This window comes from Hemicordylus capensis, chromosome 2 (assembly GCF_027244095.1).
Source record: "Hemicordylus capensis ecotype Gifberg chromosome 2, rHemCap1.1.pri, whole genome shotgun sequence".
NCBI classification, from domain to species: Eukaryota; Metazoa; Chordata; class Lepidosauria; order Squamata; family Cordylidae; genus Hemicordylus; species Hemicordylus capensis.
The window spans coordinates 161,181,138-161,206,366 of record NC_069658.1 but is presented as its reverse complement, the minus strand read 5'-3'; the positions used below and the strand labels follow the sequence as shown (position 1 = coordinate 161,206,366).

The 25,229-nt window shown below is 45.7% G+C and overlaps 1 protein-coding gene across 6 annotated transcripts in view; it reads left to right on the top strand.

The window, feature by feature from the left end:
- The window catches only part of SPAG17 (sperm associated antigen 17), a 211,004-nt gene that overhangs the window by 153,594 nt on the left and 32,181 nt on the right, over positions 1-25,229 (top strand). For all 6 annotated transcript variants that reach the window (XM_053288500.1, XM_053288499.1, XM_053288498.1 and 3 more), the window contains exons 32-39: positions 4,412-4,603; positions 5,234-5,346; positions 5,477-5,607; positions 6,545-6,672; positions 9,587-9,769; positions 10,565-10,678; positions 19,779-19,824; positions 24,185-24,287. In XM_053288500.1, coding sequence (XP_053144475.1) covers positions 4,412-4,603; positions 5,234-5,346; positions 5,477-5,607; positions 6,545-6,672; positions 9,587-9,769; positions 10,565-10,678; positions 19,779-19,824; positions 24,185-24,287 — 1,010 coding nt within the window. The remainder of the gene's footprint in view (positions 1-4,411; positions 4,604-5,233; positions 5,347-5,476; positions 5,608-6,544; positions 6,673-9,586; positions 9,770-10,564; positions 10,679-19,778; positions 19,825-24,184; positions 24,288-25,229) is intronic.

The window sequence follows — 25,229 nt, the reverse complement described above, 5'->3', positions numbered from 1 at the left end:
CTTGGTGCGCAAGCCCATGGTGGTGGCGGCGCAGTTTTACTCTCTTCAACAGGAACCAGCGTCTCTTCTGAAAACTCCAAATACAGATGCGTGAGTGGCTCAGCTGGTCTCAAATTCGCTGCTGCCATGAGATGGAGAAGTCTCTCTCAAAGATCCTCTGACAAGAAAGCAGAAATGGCCCTGAAGCGGGTACATGACAACTCTTCTTATGCTACCAGGGCATCAGCTGCCACATCCAGGGCCAGCCTCCTCTGTATCGATGACCTCCTGGCTGACTCCCAGACGGTCTCTCCCCGCCTTAGACAGCAGCTGGTTAAGCTGCAGAAGGCCCAAGCCTTTGTGGCGGATGCCACTCTCGACACTATCAGATTCTCTTCTAGGGCTTCTGCCGCATCATTCGTGGGAAGGAGGCATTTATGGCTTAAAAGCTGGCAAGCGGACGCCACCTCTAAGGCTAACCTGTCGGCGGTACCTTACGACGCCAAGAAACTCTTCGAGGAGGCTGCCCTTCAAGAAGTCCTTGTAGAATCTGCTGACAAGCGGAAGACCATGCCTTCCGCACCCTGCAAACAGGACAAGCCAGCATTCAGACGGTCCTTCTGGCCCTTTCGCGCCTCTTACAGGCCCAGGGATAGGGACCTCAAGCAGCAGCGAGGAACCTGGAACCGGCAGTGTTTCCCCACCAGAACCCAGGGAAATAAACAGTCTTCCTCTCAGGCGAAACAGTCCAAGCAACAGCTTTGACTCGGGCCAGGCGCTCCTGGGAGGTCGCCTTTCCGCCTTCCTGCACGCCTGGGAGCACACCACAACAGACACTTTGGTGCTCAGTGTGATTGAGCAAGGCTACAGAATACAGCTGAACGTCCCTCCTCCCCACAGATTCCTGCCTACCCCGCGCTCAAACTCTTCTACCAAACACTCAAACCTGACCCGCGGAATTTGACACCTTGTGGAGATCGGAGGTCTGGAGTGGGTTCCTCAGGACCAGGTGGGGAGGGGCGTTTTCTCTATTCTCTTCACAGTGCCAAAAAGGGACGGCTCATTCCAAGCGGTGTTAGACCTAAAATTTGTAAACAAGTGGGTGTGGTTCAACAGGTTTTGGATGGAGATGCTCAGAGCCATCACGGAATCCCTACATCATGGGGATCTTCTCTCATCAGTGGACATGAAGGAGGCTTACTTCCATATCCCAATCCACCAAGACAGCAGATCCCTCCTGAGATTCAGGTGCATGGGCATCAATTATCAATACACCGCCCTTCCCTTCGGGCTGTCCTCGGCCCCCAGGGTATTCACAAAGGTCCTGGCCCCCCTCCTGGTGAACCTTCGCCTGCGGGGGATCAGGGCCTTTGCGTACTTAGATGACCTTCTCCTGCAATCTCGCTCCAAGACACTGGCCTTTGTCGATCTGCAGACTACCCTACTCACTCTACAGTGCCACGGCTTTATTATCAACATTCAAAAAGGCCAACTGGTCCCCGCACATCGCCTTCGCCATCTCGGAGTTATAATCGATGCTCACCAGGATCGTTTATTCCACCCACACGGCAGATTTCTACTCCTGACTTCAGAAATCCGACAGGCACTGGACTCCCATGCAGTACCCTTGATGTCTCTCACAAGGATCTTGGGCCTCATGGTCGCCACCCTCGAGTCGGTTCCCTGGGCCAGGTTCCATCTTTGAATCCTCCAGTGGTTTCTCCTGTCTCACCAGACAGCCATATCTCTAAAGAGGCCAGTTCTGCTGACCCTTCCTTCACCGGTACGTCACTCCCTCCTCTGGTGGCTGGCACCCCAGAACATCCTGCAGGGCAAACGATACATGGACTATCCACGCCTGATAGTAACCACGGATGCCAGTACCAGGGGATGGGGAGCCCACTGTCTCCAACACTACACTCAGGGCCGATGGTCCCCTTTGGAGCAGAAGCATTCCATCAACTGGGTGGAGCTCAGGGCCATCCGCTCAGCGCTCTCCAGCTTCCATGACATAGTCCAGGGAAAAGATGTCCTCGTGAAGACAGACAATACGACAGACAATAAGACAGACAAAAAGGCCCATGTGAACAGACAGGGGGGGCACCCGGTCCAGATCACTACATCAAGAGGCGACCCTCTTACTCTCATGGGCGGAGGAACACCTCCTCTCCATCACAGCACATCATGTCAAAGGTGACCTCAACTCTCTGGCAGACTGGCTCAGCTGAGAGGACTTCCTTCCGTGTGAGTGGTCACTTCACCCCTGCGTTTTCAATCAATTGGCACGCAGGTGGGAGACCCCAGAGGCCGACCTCTTCGCAACTCCCATCAGCGCAAAGCTCCCGAGGTTCATCTCGAGGTTTCCATGCCTGACCGCAGAGGACACAGAGCTGGCCTCCGCGGGTCCTTTACACCTTTCCACCTATCCCTCTCCTAGCACGCTTCCTCAGACGCATCAGGACCTCCAAGGCAGAGGTGATACTGGTGGCGCCCCACTGGCCCCATTGCCATTGGTTTGCCAAGCTCCTCCATCTCAGTATCCCGGAACCTTGGCACCTCCCAGCCTTCCCCGACCTCCTATCTCAGGGACCAGTACACCACCCAGATCCAGGTTGGTTTCAGCTAGCCGTATGGAGACTGAGCGGAGGTTCCTAGTGGAGGAGGGGCTCCCCCAGAATGTTACCACTACTATCCTGGCCTCATGCAGAGACTCCACTAACAGAATATACCAATGTACCTGGAGAGTTTTCCTATGTTGGTCCTCCCACCATCATATCAAGAAGGGCACAGCCTCTATGACTCACCTTTTATAATTCCTCCAGGAGGGCCTGGATAAGGGGCTCAAGCCCAACACCTTGAAGAGACAAGCGGCATCACTGATCGGCTTGATTGCTGGCACCTCTTGCAGGTCTATGCTTGTCCATCCCCTCCTCAAGCATTTCCTCCATGGAGCGACGCTGCTATCGCCTTCAACAGCTCATCGTTTTCCCTCTTGGGGTTTACACAGCATTCTCAGGGTTCTGTAGCGGACACCGCTCAAACCTATCAAATCAATCTCTTTCAAAATGCTCTCCTTCAAGCTAGCCTTCCTGGTGGCTATTACTACCGCCAGACGTGTGTCAGAGCTATGGGCCTTGTCTGTTCATAAATCTTTCTTTGTGTTTGCGGAGGACTCTGTCTGCCTCATCCCAGACCCCTTTTTCAGACCTAAGGTCCTGTCACAATTCCATCTCTCTCAGGACCTATTCCTGCCTACCTTCTGTCCTACCTACCTCTACATGCCCAAGAAAAACTGTGGCATAAGCTGGATGTCCGGCATTGTCTTTAACATACATAAAAAGGACTGCTTCCTTCAGGAAATCCAAGACTATGTTCGTTTCATACCTGCCAGTCTCCATGGGTGAGGTGGTCTCTTCAGCTACCATCGCCAGATGGATTCGAGCCTGCATCATCTCGGCATATGAATCCAAACAACTGCGACCCCCAGCTAGGATCACAGCCCATTCCACTCGAGCAGCAGCTGCATCCGCCGCGTTCTCTACAAACGCTCCTCTACATGAGATATGCAAGGCCACGACTTGGAAGAATCCATCAACCTTCACGCGGCACTACAAGCTGGACACCTTTGCCTCTGCCCAGGCAGCGTTTGGCCGATGTGTCCTTCAGAGCGTTCTCCCCCAGGATTAGTCTAGTCCAGTCCCTCCCGCGAGATGTACAGCTTTGGTATGTCCTGTAGAGATGGCCTTGACCCCAGCAACTGAGAATGGAGCATTGGTTACTCACCGTGAAGGCTTCTTCTGGTTGCTGTGGTCAAGGCCATTTCGACCCACCCGTTCTATTCTGGACTGCATCTGGGGGAGACGTTCCTGATCTCGGCATAGCAGGGAGCCGCCACCTGCAGACTTGAACACTGGGGGTCTCCCTTCTCACTGCCCCTTTTCTCTACCTGAAATACCTTCTCTACTGCAGTCTACTGGGCTTGTAAGAACTGGGTGGGGTCATCCTCCTCAGCCCGGGTCTTTCTTCAACTAATTAACTTAAGTCCTGCCCCTGGAGCATGTGATGAGGATAACCTGTAGAGATGGCCTTGACCTCAGCAACCAGAAAAAGCCTTCACAGTGAGTAACCAATGCTCCGTTCTAGATCCTGGCTTCCACACTAGGTAATGCTATGATATGTTAACTGTAAGATAAAACCATTTATATCAGTGTTTCCTATAAAACTCATGAAGTTGAAGCTGGAAGCAGTTATTCCAGAAGGTGAAAATAAGATGGAAATCAGGAGGAGGAACACACAAAGTAATCAGTGATGTATTAGTCAAGTATCAAGGGATAGATTGCAGTTATCGTTCATATCAATGCATCCATTTTGATATCTCTTCCTATAACTGATATATTTACTGTATTTGTAACTGAATCTCCTTCCTTATTAGGTGTTGCCCATGAACAAAGGCTACCTTTTCATTGATGAAGATTGTTCTGCAGTTTATTCCCCAGAAGCTTTCGAAAAAAATGGATGTGATTTTATGTCCAATGATGAGAATCAGCATGCAGGGAAGTACATTATGAAACATAACTCCAGCGTTGTCTGTGAGATGATGGACTATGAAGGAAACGTTTTCAAGGTGAAATACTAAGCTTTATTCTTGATATAATTGTGTGCTTGTTTAGCTTATTTTGGTCAATGACCATTTGTTACTACAGTACAGTGTAGTACCATACAATAAAATACAGCATCAGATAATGCAATGTAATAATACAAGTTCTGGTAAGAACTAATCTGTCTCCTTTCCTTTCACTATAATCTTAATTGATAATTACCATCTTCACAAGTTAGCTCACTTCTGCCTCAAACATACACGCATCAACCATCTTGAATTAGAGTGGATGACAGCATTGCACATTATGCCATTGAGATGTCCCTACGTCTGTTCCAAATTTGGTTCAAATAGGTCAAGGCACTGTGAAGTTGATAGGGAAGCAGACAGACAGACAGACACACATACGGCTTGATGATCTCATAAGCTTACTTTCCTTAAGGAAAGTAAGGTTTTTTTTATAGAGTTAAGTTCCCAGTAAAGCCTCGCAGAAAACTTGTGATAAAGTCTGCTGTGTGGAGAACTCCCAGGTTAGGATGTCATTTTTCAGTTGGAAGTAGTTTCTGCATAAATATTGCCAAAGAATCTAATGTCCAAAAGACAGATGAGGATCAGCAGTTGCAGTTAAACATACCTTTTGTTGTTTTTAAATTGAAGGTCATGGCTGATGGCAGCACATCTGAATTCATTGCTAGACTTGAATCTGATGGGAAGCAATGGGAACCCACAGAAATGCAGACACCATCCATATATGGAGAGCATGCGCCTCGGTATGAGATGAATGAATTTTACATGACTTGAAGGGAACATTTTTCAGTAGTCCAGTGTTGATGCTTGAGTGATTCTTCAGCAATTTTATCGTCTCATTGTACACTTTGCATACTTGGGTTGACTATTTAGATTCTTCATTGTCTATGCGGATGGCTCAGGGACTGAACTTCTCCGTACCAGAGACACAGAAGAATACCTGACTACAGTATATGGTGATCCAGTTACAGCAGTTCTGCAAGAGCCAATACACGAATGCCCAGGTAGGAATCTAGCGCTGCATTCGGTCTTAATCAGTCCTAAACCTGAGGGCTTTTTCTCACAGTTGAGTTTTTGCACATTAAATGTGCATTTGCTTTTCATTTGTTACAAATAGTCCATATGCCGGGCCAGATCTCAAGATTGTATTTCTGACTTTTAAGTGAGCAGTGTGCTTTTCTCCTTATAATTGTTTTAATCCTTACAACAACTCTGTAAAACAGGTCAGTTTTATTATCCCCATATTGCAGATGGAAAGGTTGAGAGTGAATTGCGTAAGACCATTAATGAATTCATGGCAAAGGCAAGATTCAAAGGAGATATCTCCCGATTCATAATTTGGTCTCATTACCACTTTCTATACCAGCTCAGGCACTCAAAGAACAATACTTTGTGAGGAAAATATAATTGCCCCCCATCTCCAGAAGATCTGCTATTGAGTATGTGGTCTAGCACGTGGCATATGTCAAAGGTGCTGGATATTTTCTGAGACATAATGGATACATCTCTCCACCAACAGGCTTCTTTCATTTTAAGAACCCTTTTAATTTTAGGTAGGGCTTTATTTATTTATTTGGAGGCAGTACAGAACATTTTTTAAAACTCTCTTTCACAGCAACGCCTTTCTTTTTATGGATCTTTAATTTAAACTTTTTGAAATTTTGTAAATGCTGTTTTGAAAGTTCTTGCATGGGAGTGCACATCTTGCTGAGCTTCTTATTTATTTAACTTATTTCTCTGTATCCGTCATTAAGAGGAAGTGGCACTGCTTTAGCCAGTTGCAAACTCTCTTGCAAAGCCTTATGTGTTATTGGGTACACATTTGGATTGATTGTGCAAATGTTCACCTATGGATGTTTGCAAGATGTAGGCCTCTCAGAAATAGGATGACTGATCGGTTCAATTTAGAAGCATCTCCAGGCTTTCTGTCTTTCAAACCAGGAGTCCTAAGCATTACTGTCCTCCGTCCTTTGACTGAAGCAGCTCAATGGGTGATGAAGAGAGACTCTGCTACTATCGTACCTTACAATCTCCAGTCAAGGGCATGGGAAAATTTTCCTGCAGTTGAGGTACCCAACTTACATTACTGTTTCCTTCAGTGGCTGAGTATCACGGCAATGATCTTGCAGGCTGTTTTGATATTTCTATACAATCTGTATCTTCAAGCACTGTACAATCTCAATCTAGCAAAACTACGCAAGTGTAGGGATGTGTGAGCCAGCTTGCCTTGAGCCAGGCTCAACTTCAAGCCGGCCCAGTTTGGCTGGTTCAAGTTTAAACCAGCCCAGTCCCCGGTTCTAAGAACTGGTTTACAGACCAGCTCAGGTATACTTGTAAAAAGGAGTCCTTGAGGATTCCTCTTTACAAGTAAAGGCGGCATTTCTAAATCTCCCTATAGGAGCGTGCGTGTGTGTGTGTGCGTGCACACATAGTGAGAGAAAGCGGCCTCTGTACCTTTAGCAGAGGCCATGGGATAGACAGCATATATGATGAGGCAGTGGTGGAGAAGCATTGGAGATAGTGGCCTCCCAAATGACAGCCTGGCCCATTTTTGTGACCTCCACGCATGCGCATAGGCCATTTGCATCACCATGCAAGTATACCCTAGCCGGTCTATGAACTGGTTTGACCCAACTCAAGGGTTGGACTGAACCAGACTTGGTTTGACTGAACCCGGAACCAGACCAGGCTGGGTTGGTTTTAATCTGGCCAAATTCGAACCAAACTGGCCCAACGTTTCCGTGCACATCCCTTCACAAGTATGTAGTGTTTTGTTATTACTGTCTTTAATTTACATATTAATATACTCTGTTTGCAGGAGTGAAAATAAACCTCTAAGTAATTAGCAGTGGTCCATTGGGAGCAGAAGTGGCTGGACTGAATACATATGCTGCTACCTCCCCCACCCTTATTAAGACTAGACAGAAGAGTGTGCCAGCCATGGCACTTCTTCCATCCACCAGGCAGATGATCAGGAGAGTGTGTTGCTGATGTCAATACAACTAAGCTTCTCTCAGACTTTTCAGGCTTTGTGAGCTCTGCACTGCCTTATTATTTGGCCTTTTAGTAGCCTACAGTTTCTATTTCTGTTTGTTTAATGAAACCAATATTTCTTCAATGTAATATTAATCATTTTTCTAGAGCACCAGGAAGTGTTCTGAGATCAGCCTGCATTATTCTAAGGCAAGAAGAACCAGGATATGGATTAGAGAAACAGTTGTGATTCAAACAGCAGCTGTATTCCTTAATTCTAATGTAAAGTGTATTTGGGTCATGTGCAATTTAGCTCCAAGTCTTTGTTGACTTGCTGAATCTTAAGTGTATTCAGAGAAAATCAGAGCCTAGTTCCTAACTTTGCTTTTCAGAAACTCTACATTTACAGCTTGCAGGCTGCAAAAATCATGGGCAATATTTAACGTGCTCATAATATATAGCTACATAATACTGGGCTCTAAGTAATCAGGCTGTTAGGTTTAATCATCCCAAGATGTAGTTCCTGTTTTGCAAACAACAAGTGTAGCCTAACTGGACAGAAAGACACTTTTTTATATGCAGCAGGGGAATAGCAAAGTTCCTGATCCCAACATGATGTCCCTCCCAGTGGCTGTTGCTGGCATTTATTTTGTTTGCCTACTTTCCTTAAGGAAAGTAAGCTTATGAGATCACCTAGGGGTGTAGGTGTGGGTGTGGGTCTGTCTGTCCTCCACTATCAACTTCACAATGCCTGGAACAATTTGAACCAAATTTGACTCAGTTGTAATGACAGCTTAATGACATCATTGGTGATGATATCATCCATCTCAGTTCAAGATGGCAGATGCATGTTTGAAGCACAAGTGGGAAGAGATTTGAACCAACTTTAGTACAGTTGTAGGGACACCAGTGGCGTAGTTTGTGATGATGTAATCCATCCGAATTCAAGATGGCGGATGCATGAACTTTTGAGGCACAAGTGGGCTGACTTGTGAAGATTATTATAGTGAAAGGAAAATAGTCAGATTAGTTCTTACCCAACTTATTGTGTTTCTTTTTAGATTGTGATTTACATGGTTCAGAGAACCATCCTTTTCTTTTTATGCTGTGTAAGCTACTTTGAGAACTGTTTTGTTAAAAAGCAGTGTGTGTGGGTGTGCGCTTAATATTTTTTTTTTAAATGGCCAACATGCTATGCAATCTCATGTTTGCATTTCTAGTTTGCCCACTAGGAAGGCAGCCCCAATCACGGCTGCCAGAATAATATATGAACAGAAATGGAAGAGCAATGAACTCCCTTCAAAAGAAGATTGGCTGATAAAAATTTTGGAATATGCAGAGATGGCAAAACTTACAGTATTGATAAGAGATCAAAATTTAGAATGCTTTAAAGAAGATTGGAAACCATTCTTGTTGTATCTAAAGAACTATTTTCCTACTATGGATTTTACAGCAGGGTTTGAAATTTAGTAATAATAGCAGGGTGGGTAGATTAAAACTGTGTTTGTAAGGTTTAAATCTATGTTTTGCATTATTATATAGCAAAGGTAAATTTTATAGTTGATGATTCACAAAGAGGTGTGAGTGGGAAGTCCATATTTGTTTATTTGTTGTGCATGTTAATAAGAATATTGTCAAAATCAATGAAAATTTAATTTGCAAAAAAGGAAGGCAGCCCCAATGGTGTTGCAGAGGTGGGCAGTTATGCAACAACCTAAAACAGCATGTGGGTGCTTCTGCCATGCTGCTTCCATTATTTTCAATGTCCCTTGCAATGTGTATCTTCACACTGTTTTATATTATGCAACTGCCCACCTCTGCAACACCACCGGGGTGCCCTTTCATGCGTGCAGCACCCCAGCAGATCATAAACACAGGGGTTCAATTGCATAGAATGTCAGAGAGTAAAACTAATAAAAGTAGATTCTATAATACAATGACTGAAATACATAAATAATATTAGAAATACTTAAATAATGCCCCACTATTCTCATTATCATTTGGGTTCAGAGGAAGACTCCAGGACCCCCATTTGGAATGAATGCTTGGAAAGGGCTGAAAATAGAATTCAAGGAGTTAGCAAGTGCTCCTGCACCTATACAGAAATCTCCAAATGTTCTTCAAGTTCGTCGATTGATCCAGTATGAGCCAGTCACTGATGAGCTGAGACACAAATTGCAGCTTTCTGTCAAGGTAAGCTATAAGAAAAGACACATAGGGCTCAGGGACGAAGTTTTGGGAGGCACGGTCAGCTGCATAGGGAAGGGGTGATCACTGAAAATCGTGCCCCTCTCCATGTGCAGTGGAAAGTGCTATTGTGCTGATGCAGCATTGGTCTAAATGTCAGACAGTATTCCAAGTGTGACTGCACCTAGCTTTGTATAACGGTATTATGATACTAGCCATTTGTACAAGTGCATCATGATGCAAAGCAGATAATGTGAAGAGTCTAGCTGGGGTGTGAGGGGTCCATGGTGGTATGAGGGGTGGGGCTGCACAATGTAGTGACTTCTGGCTCTGGATTGGGGGAGCCGCTCAGTGCAGGCTCTACCTCCTGAGGCCTCTCCAGGTATCCAAGTCAAGGTGCTCCCTGACCATAGGGAACTTTTAGGTAAAACTTCAGGAACCAGGAATGTACGCTTCTGCTGGTTGTGTCATCTGAATCGAGGAAATGCAGATTCTCTCCATGTCAATGGAGAGAGAGAGAGCCTACATATCTTCCCAAATGCAAACATTTTGTTTCAGATAGTATAACAAATCTGAGAAAACAGGGAGCAAAAGGCACTTGTACCTGCTGTTCTACCTGCAACACCTGAGTCTGGAAACTTGCCATTTGGCTTTGATAAGCCTGAGATATCCCAAATGGCTTTATTTTATCAAAGTTAGTGAAGTAAATATTCAGAGCTAAATATTGGTTTCCATAGTCACTGTGGCTAAATACGTTGAACATTTAGAAAAGTACTTTCTCCTAATCCTCTCTCCTCTTAGGAGTACATTGACAAAATAATCAAGCAAGAAGATGAGATGCAAGAGATGACTATTAAAGATCCAAGAACAGAAGAGGAGAGGGAAAATGCTGCAGACCTTCTCAAGCTAGTTATGGTAACTGTACATGTTTCATTGTGGTTTATACTTAATGGTCCATCTGATGTGGAAAGACATGAGACCAGGCACTGATATTCAGCAAACGCTATCTTGCAACTTCAGGATACAGAATGAATACAAATTTAAAATGAATGGGATCCATTTCTTTCATTTGTCATTAATGAACAAATCAAACAAGTGTAAGTTAAACAAATGAGCTCTGAATGATCATGTATTCATTCATTTTGTTTGTTTTGGTTTTCCCCAGCAGCCCAGCCAGAATAAGTTGGACTGAGGTTATGGGGAGAGTGGGAGAGATCGAGGAAAGGGACATTGACATGGAACCTCAGACTCACATACATTTTAGCAAAACTGACCAACATTCTCTCCACAGAGAACCCTCCAGTCACAGTGGCAAGGGAAACATTTGGAGGTCTATAAAAGAGAACCCCCCACAAACTTGTATTAAGTTATCTCTTCATCTCCTTGGAAACTAACATCCTGACTAACGAAGCACACACATTAGGAATGATTGCAGAGATGCACCAAGAACCCTAGCTCAACTCCCAGCATATCTCTGCTACCCCTCCTGATGCCCATATTTTATCAGTCAGGATGTCAGCCAATTTGCAGGTTCCTCTGATCTCTTCATTGTTCCCACAGTCAACTCTTAAATTATTTTAAGCATTTTCAGTCCATTTCACTTGTATTTCTCTGCCTTTCCCATTCTCCCAACTTCCACCTAATTTCCATAACCAAGATTTGGAAGTCAGGGAGAGAATCTCAGGAAAATTCCAGGCAGAGGACTCAGGAATCTGACTTGGGTGGGTTCAGATGTCACACTAGGAGCATGCACTGCCAGTTCGTCATCATGATCTCTGTTGTTCACACCAATGGGCTTCAGGCATGCGCGGAAGTCTATTCAGGATCCTTCTAAAGCTCTCTTCAACACTAGTGTTTTGGCGGGACCCCTTCCCCCTTGGTGACATCACACCCTCTGGCTATATAGTTCTGCATTTTGTTTTTCATTCAGCCCCCCCCTCCCCCCCCCAAAGAAGAAGATTTTCAGTTTCCCGTCCTACTGAATTATACATTATTTTTTCTCTCTATTCAGACTGACTTTGGGTCAGGAGAGACACCCTCTACCGAACAATCTGCCAGGCTTTGGCTTGGTGTATGGCAGACAGGAATAAGCCAAGGCTTACTTTTAAGTGCTGCTAGGCTAAACTACCAATAACTGATGGCCTCTCCTATTGTCTCCTGTGTCTGGGAGAGGCACACAAAGTAAACGTGTGCACCTTCTGCCTCCGCCTGGGGAAGTAGGCATGGAAAAATCTTTCCCAACACCTGAAGATAGGGCTCTTCTGTAGGAGAGGGCTTTGGCTGCCTCAGAACACCGCCCTGGTATGGCCGCTTCAGCCGAGGAAATGGCTGTGCCTATTGTAGGCCCTTCCCTTACGGCGGTCCCAGCACCCACTGAGACCTTGATGGTCTCCCCTCCTGCCCTGCTGGTGGTCCCAACACAAGAGGCTCTGCAAATGACGCAACCCCCTCTGGAGGACTTGGTGCCTCTGACTTCTGGCTGCGGTACTGAAGCCTCTGTTGACTCTGCCACCCAAGTGCAAAGCACCTTTTGAATCCAGCACCCAAAAAGAAAAAGTCATGCTCACAGGACCGACCTCCACTGTGGGATCAACCAAAGCCTGCTGCTCCCCAAGCGCCGCCTCCACAAACTTCCCGGCCACCCCAACTAAATGCGCTGCTGGTGGGGACGGAATCGGCACCACTCCTGCTGCCTTTCCCAGTACCGGCGAGTGATCTTCCACTGCCCAGAGACATAGCGCAACCAGAGGGAACACATCGCCCTCAGCTGCCTCCCACATCAGTACTGATGCAGGGACCTGCACTGCTGGTACCACAAGTGGAGGCTCTTCTGCCCTCGCACCTGGAGCAAGTTGAGTATGATTATTTCTTTGCCCCTGAAAGAGATTATGTGGACCATTATGATGATTCACATTATTTGGATGATCCAGAATATGGGCACACCATCTATCCAGACTATGCCTGGGATGATTGGGTATTCTGCAGCCGCTATCTGCCCACTAGGCGCTCCCACCCCCCTTCTCCTTATCACTCAAGGAGCAGGCATGATTTGAGAGCACCATTCAGCTCAAGATACAAGTGATAAGACTGCTTCTCACGATGGTCCTGTTCGCCCCCCAGGAGACACACTCAATACTGTGCTCCCTCCGGGATGTGAACATGTCGCTCAAGGTCAAGAACCCCTGATGCCAGACATCCACTTGTGGAGCCAACTGTGATGGGCCCAGATGGCAGGATGCCTCCAACTTTCTGTGCTGCAAACTCCAGACTCGACCCCTTTGCCTGTGCATCAACCTGTACAGCCCAAGTTCAACAGGAACCCCCGGCATAGGACTACTCAGAGGACCCTCTAGGGGACGAATCAGAGGATTTGGACCTTTTGGCTCATACGTCCCTGTTGGACACCTTGGGGGATGGCAAGCCAGACTCCTCATCTTAGGACTTCAGATCACATACTGAACAAGTATGACATATGGTCGCCCCTCTGGGATTTCAGGTGACCTAATCTGGGAAAAAAAACCCAGAGGACCCCATCTTTGGCACCGATTCTTCTACGCAAGTGCCTGTTGCCCTACTAATATTTAAACCTATAATGGATATAACACGTAGCTATTGGATGAAACCTTCTACTCAGCCTATATCCAAACAAATTGAAGACCTATACAGGCTCCAGCTGGACAATTGTTCCTTTCTCCAGAAACACCCTATACCAACTTAGATCATGGTGGAGATGGCTCAAACGAAATTGAGGAATAAGGCTCTGATGGCGCCCTGGGACCAGAAGGGAAGGAAGCTGGACTCTGTAGGTAGGCACCAGTACTCTACCTCCACCCTTCAACTAAAGGTGGCTAATTGCCAGGCCTGCATGAGCAGATACAATCATTTCTTATGGGACGAGTTGACCCCCTTCGTGGACCAGTTGCCTGCAGAACAGAGAGACTTAGCTAGCATGTTGAAAAAGGAGGGACTGAATCTTGCAAAGCAGCAACTACATTCGTCCCCACCATTAGGCTGATTGTGCTGCCCGTGTGATAGCCTCTTTGGTGGGCCTGCGTCGCCATGCTTGGTTCTGCTTCTTGGGCCTGACATTTAAAGCACACTCCCGAATTGAAGACCTTCCTTTCAAAGGTGAGATCCTTTTTGGAGTTAAGACGGATGATGCTATGGAGCCCATGTATAAGTTGCGCACTACTGCTTGTTTGATGAATTTCTCTTACTTTCAATCCAGACCATTTAGAACTAGCCAGTGGAACTGCTTGCAGCCTCCACGACCTGCCCCTGTGATACAGACACACTCCTATGATGCTTCCTTTTGCCCTGGCCATCAGAGTTCCTTTCAAAAGTCCAGATCTTACTTTGCCCAGAAGCTGCAGCTGCAGCTGCAGCAGCAGCAGTCCAAGCACTCCACCTTCACCTTCCAGACCATTTCCAACTTTAGCAGTGACTCTTTTCTACTCTCACCCACTACATACTTCTGGCCCTATCTGGAAACATGGGACTCTTTGACCACCGATCAGTGAGTCATAACAATTATCAGGATAGCATACGCTATAGAGTTTGTCCAAAGACAGCAACCTTGCCTTGGGTGATGCACTCTGGTGATGCCACAACTCCTGGAGGTGATAGAGACACTTTTACAAAAAGATGCAATAGAACCTGTGATGGGCTGCCTGGACAACGGCTTCTAATTTATTTATTTATTTATTTATTTATTTATTTGAAACATTTGATATACTGCCCACTCCGAAGACTGTGGTGGGGCTTCTATTCCCCCTTCTTTGTGGTTCCAAAACCGGATGAAGGCCTACACTCAATCTTGGACCTTCAAGATTTGAATCAATTCGTGAGATACACCAGGTTCCACATGGTGTCTGTCCCAGAAATAGTGCTCCTTTTGTCTCCTGGAGTGTTGTTTTTAACAATCGACCTAAAGGACGTCTATTACTACATATCCATCTGCTCGCAACACAGCAGCTTCCTGCATTTCCAGGTTGGCCCCCACAGATTCCAATTCAAAGTCTTACCCTTTGGCTTCTCGATGGCCTCGAGGGTCTTCATGAAATGCATGGAGGTAGTGGTCACCCATCTCCACCGCCATCAGTGACTTCCCGTATCTGGGCAACTGGCTGCTGACAGCTGAATTGCCACAGCTATTGGAACGCCAGGTCGCTACGACCATATCCCTGCTGAAAGATTTGGGCCTCCAGATTAACTTCGAGAAAACCTGGCTAACACTGACCAGGGTTATTCCCTTTGTGGGGGTGATCTTAGACTCCATCACCACATGTGTATTCCTCCTGGAACAAAGAGGCACTTATTAACCAAACCAGTGCAGACTGCCCACGCCATACAGAAAATGCTGGAACTTATGACATCCAAAACTTTGGCCCCACCACATGCGAGACTCCGGATGCAGGTGCCACAGCGTTGGTTTCTAGATCACTTCAATCTCCAACGGGACACACAGAACAAGTGCCTTTACTGCCTTCGACAGTCCGGCAATCCCTCTGCTGGTGGACCTCTCGTCAGCACCTAGGGGTCATCCTCCATCCTTCACATTGGACAGGCCATTAATAACCTTCACAATGTATGTGTTCAAGCTCAGCTGGGGGGCACATGCTTTAGGCTATCAGATAAATGGGCACTGGTCGCCCTTACAAACCAAGAGAAACATCAACTACTTAGAATTCCTGGCAGTCTTCAAGGCCCTGAAGGTCCTCTTACTATATCTCTGGGGCCATCATGTTCAAATTCACATGGACAATACAACTGTCAAAGCCTATCTGAACAGGGAAGGGGGAACAGGCTCCAGAACCTTGTTCTTCCTGACTTTAAGAATCTAGCACTGGGCAATCACACACAACCTGGAACTTTCGGCTATTCATATTCAGGGCTGTTCGAATATCCTGGTGGACTCCCTGAATTGGACTCCTGTGACCTCCCACGAGTGGACTCTACACCACTCGGTCATCCAGAACCTGTTCCATCACTGGGGAACACTGAATGTGGATGCTTTTGCCACACAGGCCAACCGCCCGTGCGTTCAGTTTTGCTCGAGAATGGGAGTGGGTCATCACTCCCTGGGGGATGCTTTCGCCTTGTGCTGGGCAAGGATCTTCCTGTACCTCCTCCTGCCAATTCCCCTGATACTGAGGGTTCTACAAAAGCTGTAGAGCAAACTCGCGACGGCAATTCTGGTGGCACCCTACTGGCCACAGAGGATGTGGTTCCCAGTACTGTCATCTCTTGCCCTGGACAGACCAATCCACCTCCGCAACTTACTGGACCTCCTCACCCAGGCTGGGGGTTCCATGTGGCACCCAGACCTGCCACAGCTGCACTTAATGACATGTATCCTCTCCTCAATGTAGACTTTTACCTGTGGGAAGTCCCTGGAGGCTGCACAGAAGCCTTCAACCTGCCAAACGTACGAAAGGAAGTGGAAGCGCTTTGTAGAGTTTGCTAAGGACAAGTTGGCTGACCCCTACTGGGTGCATAACCCCTTTTCACTGGATTATCTGCTTCATTTAAAGACTACAGGACTTTCTATGTCTTCTGTCCGGGTGCATTTAGCAACGATATCAGTACATGCTACGCCATGGGGTATGGAACCCCCTTTCACAAATCCAGTCATCAAAAGGTTCCTTAAGGGTCTGACCAGTCTGTACCCTGACACGCTGCTGATGTTTACCCCCTCCATGGGACCTTCCCCTAGTGCTCACTCAATTAATGTACTGGCCCTTTGAACCACTAGCTACATATGACCTCCACTTACTTAACTGGAAAACCACATTCCTTGTGGTCGTCACTTTGGCGCGCCAAGTGAACGAATTGCAAGTCCTTCAGGTCGTCGCTCTGTATCTGGTCTTCCTCAGGGATAAGGTCCAGTTGTCTCTGGATGTTAACTTTCTTCCCAAAGTGGTGAATACCTTCCACAGATCACAGGTTCTGTCCCTGTCAGTCTTCTTTCCGAACCTGACCTCGCAAGCGAAGTGGACCCTCCACTGTCTTGATGCATGCCATTGCTTGGCATTCTATAAAGAAAGAACCCAACAGATAAGAAAGATTAAAGTCTTTTTCATCTCCTACACCTCCAGATCCTTGGCTTTTCAACCAGCCACACAATCTTTAGCCTGTTGGATTGTGAACACAATCACTCTAGCCTATGAACTTGCAGCAGGTAAGGACCCTCCAAGGTCTGTGAGGGTTCACTCCATGAGGGCGGTATCTGCTTCCATCGCCTTTGGCAAGAATGATGCTTCCAAGGCCTTTGACAGGATGTCACCTGCAAAGCGGCTACCTGGGCTACTCCTCGCTCTTTCGTGATGCACTAGCACTAGACCTGCGCACCAGGCGAGACGCGGAGTTTGGGAGAGCTGTGCTGCATTTAATCTTCCAGTGACTGTGGGCCCACCGCCAGGTAAGACAACTTGCGATGTGCCCATTGGTGAGAACAACAGAGACCATGTCGATGAACAACAGGTTGCTTACCTGTAAACAAAGTTCATCTCGTGGTCATCTGTTCATTCACACCCCCTTCCCTTCCTCCCCGCTGCAGTTTCTTTCAGATCGATGGACACTCGAACTGAGTGAAGGAGGGTGTGATGTCACCGCCAAAAATTTAGTGTTGAAGAGAGCTTTGGAAGGATCCTAAATGGACTTCAGCCTATGCCTGAAGCCCATTGGTGTGAACAAACAGATGACCACTAGATGAACTTCATTTACAGCTAAGCAACCTGTTGTTCGCAGCATTTTCCCATCTTCCTTACTTGCGGCAGATCATGTGAATCTGCCCTATTTGAAAATAAAGAGCTACAGGCTGGATCTGGAGCCCTAGAGCAAGATAGATTTAATGACAGAAGGTTCTGTTTGATTAGAGAGGACATACAGTATACTTAGGATAATGAAATGCCCGGAAGAAAAGAAATGCAACACTGAGTAATTCCTAGGGATGCTTATGAAATCATCCTCTGCCAACCTTTTTGCTGGATTTAGGATAAAAGTAAAAATAAAATATTTTGCAGCTGAAGAGGTGTTTGAAGGAGGAGTTGACAGTGTGTATATTATATGTGTATATATTTTATTTAAAAATACTGGACAGCATCCAAACTAAGTTAGATCTTTGAGGTGATGCATGTTCCCTCACAATCTGGCTTCTGCACCTGCACAGTAATCCTTGCTGAAGAATTCAAAGCTCCTTGAGGTGCTCTTTGGCTCTGCCAAATAATGTGTGTGGCACAATTGTTATTTTTGGTGGGAGAGCACCATTCTCCTCAGTTCCTTCTCAATCGCCACGCTGCTTGCATTGGGAAGGATTCGTTCCACTATTCTCGTTCTTCAGCTTTATTCAGCATTGTTTTTTGGCTTGACTCGGACTGCTTTTTGAACTATTCAGTTTTTCCCTCTGGCTTTATTTTATGGCTTCTCTCTTTCATCTTGCCCCTTTTGATCATTCTAATGGACAATAGAAAAGCTTTTTAAAAGTGTACCTCTTGCGGGTGTACTTTACCCTTGTCAGATAAACATGACAAGAGTTTGTTTGGGTGAAGGGCTCAAAGTAACAGCCTGTAGAATTTATTTGGCTTTTTCTCAGCAAACTAAGAAGAGTCATGAACTTTCCTTGAGAGCAGCCCGTTATGAGACTTCACTTAGGCCACCAACACCTATGCTGAATTATCTGGGACCGGGACAGTCGCAGCCGCTCATCAAGAGTGACTTGGGATTTGGCTGTTCACCGTCCTTCAGGATCGAAGGTGGCTTTGGCATTGGCCACTACATCTTCCCCTCGAGCCTCTTCTCATAAGTACCATGGGGACTTGACTTTGAAGAAACTGATGGTGGTTGATTTTGACACTGAGTGCATTGCCACAAGAAACAAACATGAACACTCTGGATCGCTGGGATTGTTGAGCCCTAAGCATTGTCAGACTTCCTCTGCCTCTTCAACACTGACGAAGCTGAAGCCTTCTACAGTGTCAACGGTGTTGCCTCATACCCCTTTGCCATCTACTGTGTAAGAGTCTTACAAGAGATCTTTGCCCCTGACATTGGATGTGTCAGCATCACGAGGATGTCCCTGAGGACTATAGAGATAAATTCTAGTCTGCTCTGGCCAAGTCTGCACACATTACCAGACAGCATCTCAGCACCGCTAAACATATTGCATAGACTGAATCCAGTTCCTTGGCAGGTGCAGTGTCTCTCTGCAGACGTGCCTGGCTACACTCCAAAGTGATATGAAGGAGAAAACCAAGAAGTTGCCCAGGTTGTGAGGGACCATAGATCACCTCAAAGATAAACAGGTTGCTTACCTGTAATAGGTGATATTTCTGGTGATTCATGTTCACTTACAACACCCGCCTAGCCTACCGTGCTGCTAGAATATGTCCAGTTATAGTGAAGTACCTGACTATGGACATTCTTCTTTGCTCATCGCAGTGGCCAATCAGGAACTGAAGAGAATGGCACTCTCCCGCCAAAAATAATGGTCATGCCACATGTGCAATTCAGTGGAGCTGAAGAGCACCTCAAGGAGCATTGGTTTCTTCCGCGAAGATTGCTGCACAGGCGCAGAACCCAGGTTGTGAGTGAACATGGATCACCAGAAAGATCACCTGTTGCAAGTAAAGCAACCTGTTTTTATGATTGAATCCCATTGAAATTAATGGATCTTAAGATATGTCTAGTCCTTACTAACTTGGCACATTGATTTCAATAGTGCTTAGTAATGACTGACTAATCTGGATGCTGTGAATTGTATGTTTTTGGCCAAAAGGGTTGTGTTTGAAGTTTTATTGATTTGAAAATGTTATTTATATGTTGCATACTAGTACTAGTGCACTTCTTCAGGAATCTGCACTGAACGTAATGTTTTGGATTTTCATTTAAGATCCTTTGATGGATATAAATCCCAACCCAAAATCATAGGTGTTAGCAAAAAAATTAGGATGGCTGAAATGCTACAACATGAATAGTTTTGGAACCACATAACTCAAGCAATATATGTTCATTGCAGTCTTTTCCCAGTCTTGAAGAATCTTCAGATGATCTCCATACTAGAGGTAATAGTTATTCATGTTTTTAAACCTTGTCTTTAATTTTTAAAATTACTAGTGTAATACTTACTTTCATCTGCCTCAGCTATTTTGATAGCATGAACAGCCATTATTCTGTAGAAAAACCAGAGTGAGATCTAGCCTTTGTGCCAATGTCAGCTTCAACAGGGTACAGGATTATGTCCCAACTAGCCGACCCTGCACAGAGCATCTGTGAGCTCTTTGGGGCCGGCTACTTCTTCCCGCACCATCTTCTGCCCCAGTCTCCGGCCGGCCCGTGCTGGGCCGAGTGCCGCCTCCGCAGCCGGGCCCGCCGCCGCCTCACCTCCGCAGCTGGACCCGCCGCCGTGCCTCCATGGCCGGGCCTGCCGCCTCGCCTCTGCGGCAACCAATTCTCATCGGTGCTCCTCATCCAATCAGGTGCCTCCGCCGCCCAGCCAGTCAGCTGGGCACTGGGACGCACATTCCAAGGCTCACCCAGGAGAATTAAATATATAGGTTTTAAGCATCCCAGAACGAAAGAGCAACACAAGTTGGGATGCCAGTAGGGCAATCAAGGTCTACCTTCAGTGCAGAGATAATCTAACTCACTGACTCTATCTGCCTTCTTCAGGAACTCCTCCCTGGGCAAGAATGATTCCAAATCTACTCTCAGCATATAGATCAGTGAGTTCATTTACTTAGCCTACCAAACCTTCCAGAAACTGAGAGTTATAAAACAATTATAACAGACAAAGTTGAAAGGCACTTTGGAGGTCTTCTAGTCCAACCTGTTCAGTGCAGGAATCTTTTACCGCATCCCTGACAAGTTACTGTCCGTTCTAATTCTGAAACCCTCTAGCAAAGGAGAGCCCATCACTACACAACGGATATTGTTCTACTGTTAATAAGCTTAATTAAGAAATTCCTCCCAACGTTTAGCCTAAATCTGCTTCCTTGTAATTCTAAACCCTTAATTCCAGTCCTGCCCTTAGAGGCAACAAATAATTCAGAAAATAACGTTGTGTGTTTGTGCGTGTATGTGTGCGTGCGTGTGTGCACAAACATGCATTTTGTTGTAAACTGCCCAGAGACTTGCGTTTTGGGAGGTATAAAGTGGCACAGTGGGGAAATACTTGACTAATAAGCACAAGGTTGCCGGTTCGAATCCCTGCTGGTACTATATTGGGCAACAGCGATATAGGAAGATGCTGAAAGGCATAATCTCATACTGCGTGGAAGGAGGCAATGGTAAACCCCTCCTGTATTCTACCAAATAAAACCACAGGGCTCTGTGGGAGCCAGGAGTCTAAATCGACTTGACGGCACACTTTACTTACAAATGTGTTAAATAAAGCAATGGTGTGTGGGTGTGTACGCACACACACACACACACACGTATGTATGTATATAATAAATGAAACGGTTTGAGTCCAGAAAGTGAACACTTGTTCATCTTCAGCATCCTTCTCTGTTCCATCTCCTTGTCACAGGACAGTTGCTTTGGAATTTGAGGGGAAATTTTCCTACATGTTTTCAAGCTGAAAATTTTAAAACATTTTTTGATAGTATGTTCTTCAGTGACAGTACATGCCACGCCTGAGTGATCAAAGTTCTGCAACTTGGGATCTGTCTTTTACACCTGTGGATTTTGTGCATGCACAGACACCATGGTGAACATTCCAAGCTTTTTCTCTCTCAGTATTCTGATGGGAACCCTTTCCCCCTTCCCTATCTGTGTCTGTGCCTCTTCTCAGTCTTTTATCGTCCACCATTCAGTTGACTTCATCAGGAATGCCTCCGAGCTCCCTTAAAAAAAAAAAAAAAAAGATTTTTTCTCTTTCCCTATTTTATTCCACTTAGTTCATTTGGTTATTTTTTCACTTTACTGTTTACGTTTTTGTTTATTCAGTCCCATCTAGTCTCTCGAGTTCCCAGTCAAAATGGGGAGAAAAATATTTCTGCTTTCATCATATGGGGGGTAAAGTCACTTTAAAAAGTGTGTACACTGTGGAGCCAAACTGCTCACATCCAAAAGACACAGCAAGTGCTTATTTATATATTTAATTCTCTAAGGCATACCCGTGGCTAATCCCGTGTGTGGCAGCTCTCGCGAGAGTTCGCAAGCAGAAGCACCTGATTGGGCAGTGGGGATTCCATATGCAGATAGGGAGGAAGAGCCTGTGAGAGCAGAAGCACCATGGTGACTGGGCAGTGGGGATTCCATATGCAGGTAGGAAGGAGGAGCCTGTGATGGTAAAGGACAGTTGGAATGCAACTGTTACTGGTCAAAAGATGTTCTTGATTCTAGTGGAGAGGAGTCTCTATATATAAAAGGATAGTGGGCAGGGTCTGTGAAGAGAGGGGTCTTGAGGGAGGAAAGAGCCCCTTCAGGAGAAGTAGGCTGACATTGTGTGAATTAGATGAAGAAGCCAAATGAACAAGATCTGTTAACTGAGGGAGAAGAAGGGAGGGGAAGACAGACAGAGGAGGAAATTGAGTGGAGAGAAGAGAGAAAGGGAGGGGAATAGTGAAAGAAGGAAGGGTGAGGGATGGGCCCTGTCAGTGGCCTGAGGGGAACGAGTGGCCATGGCAATGCTGGCAGCAAGGAAGGGCCCGGTCAACTGCTGCTGCTCCTGTGAGGAGGAGCAGGAGTGGGGCTCAGGTGAGAGTGTGGAGGTCTCTGGGGATAGGAGGCTGTGACTTGGCCAATAGGTGCCAGCAACGTTGCAGCCGCAACCAGCAGGGGTGATGGAGGAGCTAGGGATGGAGGAATAGAAAAGGAGGATCAGGAGTGCAGTTCAGGTGAGGGTGGAGAGATCTCTGAGGTGAGGGGGGCTGTGGCAGGGGGTGAGGGGAGCAACCAAGTACTAGCACGCAGATGCTCTGGGCGGGTTAAGCTAGTATTTTTTATTTTATTTTATTTTAACATATTTCTATTTTGCCTCAGCAAGGCACATCTTGTTGAAACCTGTTCCCATGGTTTAACATTCATAAAGCAAGTGCAAATGAACCAGGCATCTAGGCTTCGTTCATTTCTTTTGGAGCATGCTCTGTGATTGTCTCAGATCCTCATAGTTGCTAAATCCACAGCTATGTCTCTATGTCTCTATATCCACAGTCCCTCCAAGGCATTGGAGATCCATACTTTAGAGGGAAATTAGGTTCAGGTGTCGACACAGTCACCTAATCTTGCTTACATACTGACTGCACCAGTACCACAGGAGACCCCATGCCCAATGCAATTGCCAGTCCCAGAATTGTCAGCCTCATTGGTGCCTAAAAGCTCTTTGATCCTGTCAACATATCAGGATCCTCCAATGAAGAAGAAGGGAAGGGAATCCTGACAACTAGTTCCAAGCAAACTAAAAGCCTCTAGTGCTGTTGCCAGCAGGACAATCTGAGATAAGTTCACAACCATTGGTCCCAATCAAGGTCCAATTGGCAAGTCCAAGGGACATTAATCCTGAACCCACAGAGTCTAAAGAGATCCAGCACCACCATAACTCCATACCTACAGCCTCGGCTCACAGCGATTCACCTGATTACCAGATATCACCAGACCTCTGTCCTGACTAGCCTCATTTTCCTGAACCACACAAACCTGATTCATATTTGAATGGCCACTTAACACTTCATTATGAGCCCCACTGCCCATTGAGGTCATCTGAGGAGGTCCGTCTCCTGTTACCACCAACTCGTTTGGTGGCTACACAGAGACGGGCCTTCTCAGTCGCTGCCCCGAGATTGTGGAATGCACTCCCTGCTGAGATACGATCCTCCCCATCTCTGGCAATTTTCAAAAAACACCTGAAAACCCATATTTTTGCCCAAGCTTTCTCAGCTTCCTAAATTTTTTAGATTTTAATCTCTGGTTTATTTTTAAAATAAATTTTAAATTTTAAATTTAAATTTTTTATTTTTAAATTAAATTTTAAAGTGTTTTACATTTTTTGTATATGTTTTTAACTTGTTTTATGCTATTGTTAACCGCCCAGAGATGAAAGTTTGGGGCAGGGTACAAATTTGATTAAATAAACAAAATAAAATAAGCTTGGAATGTTCTCAACATGCTCTTTGCACATGTGCAAAGCCCATTGTTGTAAAAGGACAGATGGCCATGTGCAAAGCCCATTGTTGTAAAAGAACAGATGGCCTCTAGAAGAACCAAAGTTACAGGTAAGCAACAGGTTGATCTGCATAAGCCCTGACTCTGGGAGTGGGTGGGAGGAATCAAAGTGTACAAGAATGTCCTCTATACACTGGGAAGAATGAATGCTCATCATAACTAACATTCCCTTTTTACAGACACAAAATGAAAATTGACAGCAGCTGTCTTAAGTTCTGTCAAGGTAGCAAGTAATTATAATCTCTCATGATTTTGCAGCTCAGATTGCTGAAATCTATGAGCAGGCAGTGACTTCACAATTCCACAGCTCATCAGGGGAGATGCTTGCAAAGAAAACAGAAGAATATTGGCAGAAGTTCCAGTAAGTAGGATAAGATCATAACAAGAACTTATCAGTTTTGGGACTATGTGTGTGATTCAGCTGCATGAACACAGTTTGTATTTCTATACAAATTAAGTTGGCATTTACATGGTTCACAAAAATCCTATGTTCAATGGAGCTTGTGACTCATCCAGAAGTTCTCCTTGCTAGCTAGGCATAGGGACTCTCTGGAGGCATTAATGAACTCTTTTTGGTGTCTGATGAAGGGATATGATATGGGATATGAAGTTGTTCTGGCCTGATATCTGTATAATTACCTAATGTGAGAAGGCTCTTTTCACCCCTTTGAGAAATTGGCACCAATAGCAAGTAACCAATCATATTTGGAAGAAAGGGTTCATCACAACTTTGCCTTTGGGTATGTTTGTACTTTATGTGAGTTTCTGGAGCCAGTTTCTCTTTTTTAGCCTACTTTCTGAAGGGAAAAAGGCTTATGAGATCACCATGTATTTTGTGTTTACAGTCTGATACAAACCAAATTCACAGTACATGGGAGAGGCTCATAGGGACCTTGCCTTTTTGCCAATCTGCCATCTTGTTTCAAACAAAATTGGAGATGTCTAAACTCAAAGTTTGGACAATATCCTTTTTAATGTGCTTTTTAGAAATATGCGGATGGGTTGGATACAAAGCAAATTCACAGCACATGGGAGGGGGACCTAGGTAGGAGTCGCCATGTTGAAAGAAGTGGAAAATAGACTCCATTTGTTCTATTAAGAGCTACTTGTTTTATCATGCCATCTCTGATTGATAACGAGCTTTATTTCATGAATAAATAGTATCTACCTACCAGATCTAGTAGGAGATATTCCAGGTGACTTGATCAGATCTTCAACTGATAAAACTACTGAAGTAAGCCAGTTTGCAGGGAAATAGTCCCGAGCCTAACAAAAATCTTCGTGATGTATTAGGTGATCAATT